This window comes from Vidua macroura, chromosome 1, assembly GCF_024509145.1.
Source record: "Vidua macroura isolate BioBank_ID:100142 chromosome 1, ASM2450914v1, whole genome shotgun sequence".
Lineage (NCBI taxonomy): Eukaryota > Metazoa > Chordata > Aves > Passeriformes > Viduidae > Vidua > Vidua macroura.
In genome coordinates this window covers 100942013-100944166 of record NC_071571.1, presented here as the reverse complement: position 1 = coordinate 100944166, position 2154 = coordinate 100942013, and the positions used below count along the sequence as shown (strand labels likewise).

Genomic DNA, 2154 nt, shown 5'->3' with positions numbered 1-2154 from the left:
GAAACAATGTTCAGTTCATTGCAATTTAAACAACAGAATTTTAAAGTAGTACATGCATTGAATTGAAATTATTGATACAAAATGAACTGGCTCATATCTGGGGTAATGCAACATGGTGCAGCTTTTAGTTTGGATTTTTTTGAAATGACAAAAGACAATTAAGACATTTGTTTAGGTTTTTTTTCCTTGCATGAAAATTATCAGCAGAATTAGCTGAATGTGGAGGTGTGATTGACAAAGATTTGTGTGCTTACTTATTTTTTATTCATTCTTTGGTAACCCTCTGAAAAATCTCTAGCAGTATACTACAAGCATAGTATTATTTTGGGTGTAATTGCTGGTATTTTTAACTCTTCATACTTATGTTGCACAGCACACCATAAATGCCTCGATAATTTTCATTTTTGAAGTAGTCTTCACCAGCTGCAGTTTGACCTGGAACAGTAGAACATCTTCTTAAATGTACTCCGCAATTCTGGGCTTCGGAATGCAAAAATCATAGGGTTGATGATGGCATTGCACATGATGAGTGTCCCATTCACATGGAAAATGGACATGTAGCAGGCACAGTAAGGATTGTGTGGGCAAAACCTTGCTAAGAGGATGTGAAGAACAAAGGGGGCCCAACAGCAAAGGAAAACTCCAAGAAAAATAGTCAGCGTGATCGCGCCTTTCGTGTTAGTTCTGTGATGGACGGTGCTGCTGGGCAGTGAGGCGATCTTTTTGGCGTGAGATCGAGCCAGGAGGAACATGTGGACGTAGAGGCAGAGTATGAAAAACATCATCAAAGGGAACAGGATGGTGAAGGGAATGACTGTTGCCGCTTCATAGGAGAAGAGGGCAATGGCAATGCTGCTGCCGGCACAGAACGCCCAGATGATTGCCAGGATAACCAAGGCTCTCCTCAGTGTCATGATATTGTGGTACCGCAAGGCGTAGAAGATAGTGATGTATCTGTCTGCTGCAATAGCTAGCAAGCTGAAAATAGACCCCAGCAGAGACAGAATGAACATGGAATCCATGGCATCATCCAGTTTTTTCTCGAAGTCTCCGTGACGTGTCAGGTATCCCACTTTGCACAAGATGATAAAGATGTTCTCTAGAGTTTTGTACAAGCTACCTAACATGTCTGAAATGGCTAAACTGCAAATGAAGAAGTACATGGGCAAGTGTAAATTCTTATTTCTAACAACAGCAATGAGGATAAGTAGATTTTCCAGTATCCCAGCAGCAGCAACAGTAAAAAAAACTTCCTCCGGCACCACAACCTGGGTGCAGTCAGTGATATTTAATGAAAAATCACTTATGTTTTCAAGGGATGGAATGCTTGTCTGGCCCAGATGTTTGATTAAGTTGGAAGGTCTCTCAGTGCTCATTCTTCTGGTCATGGAAAGAGTCTGGGTTGCTTCTTTTTCAGGTTTGTCTTTATTCTGAAGCTGATCTGTCAGTCAGACCATTCTTCTTTTGATCAAGGCTCTCTCCTTCATCTAGAGCAATTAAGACTTAACTGAAATGTTTGGAATTTCTCCTACAATAAAACATGTAGAAACATAAATATCAAGAAGAAATTGACCACACATATAAGGCAAAAATAGATATTTAAAATATCATCTATTGCAGTTTAAAGCACATCAATAATCAACATAGAGAAAAACATTTGGATGAAATAAGAGCTGTTCAAGGCTTCACTGAACCTTAAAGAGAATCAAAGTGCAAATTCTCTTTTAGCTTCAAAGTAATTAAAAAAAATATGTGTAATTTTCTTTACTAATGTGTATCCTACATTTACTGAAACTAATCTGACAGACTTGAAGAGTTTGGCAATCTTTACTGGCCCAGCTGTTTGCTTTGAGAAAGCCTGGCAGTTCTCACAAGATTTTCAACATTACTAGACACAAATCAAACTAATGCAAAGATAAACCCTTCTTCAGAACAATAACATGTTTACCTCCACACTGTTGATAGTGTAATGAAATGCCTTCAATTTAGAGGTGAACATTGGTAAATATCAATGTATTTAGAGGCATGCTAGGTACTAGTAAGAGTCTTCCTTTTCATTTAGGTTGAAACTGTCTTTTGATTCCATGAACATATTTCTAAGATCTGAAGTACTACCTTTTCCTGTCTGTGTTTTACAACTATGTAAACCCTCAA

General features: G+C 38.3%; 1 protein-coding gene across 1 annotated transcript; it reads right to left on the bottom strand.

The window, feature by feature from the left end:
* Nucleotides 1-416: 416 nt before the first annotated feature.
* MC2R (melanocortin 2 receptor) lies at nucleotides 417-1388 on the bottom strand. The gene has a single exon (XM_053985875.1). It carries the CDS (start codon nucleotides 1386-1388, stop codon nucleotides 417-419), a length of 972 nt encoding a protein of 323 aa, XP_053841850.1.
* Between the last annotated feature and the right edge of the window lie 766 nt (nucleotides 1389-2154).

What these genes read in the sequence shown, in the direction of transcription:
- MC2R (XM_053985875.1), bottom strand. Translation starts at nt 1,388, where the DNA reads ATGACCAGAAGAATGAGCACTGAGAGACCTTCCAACTTAATCAAACAT.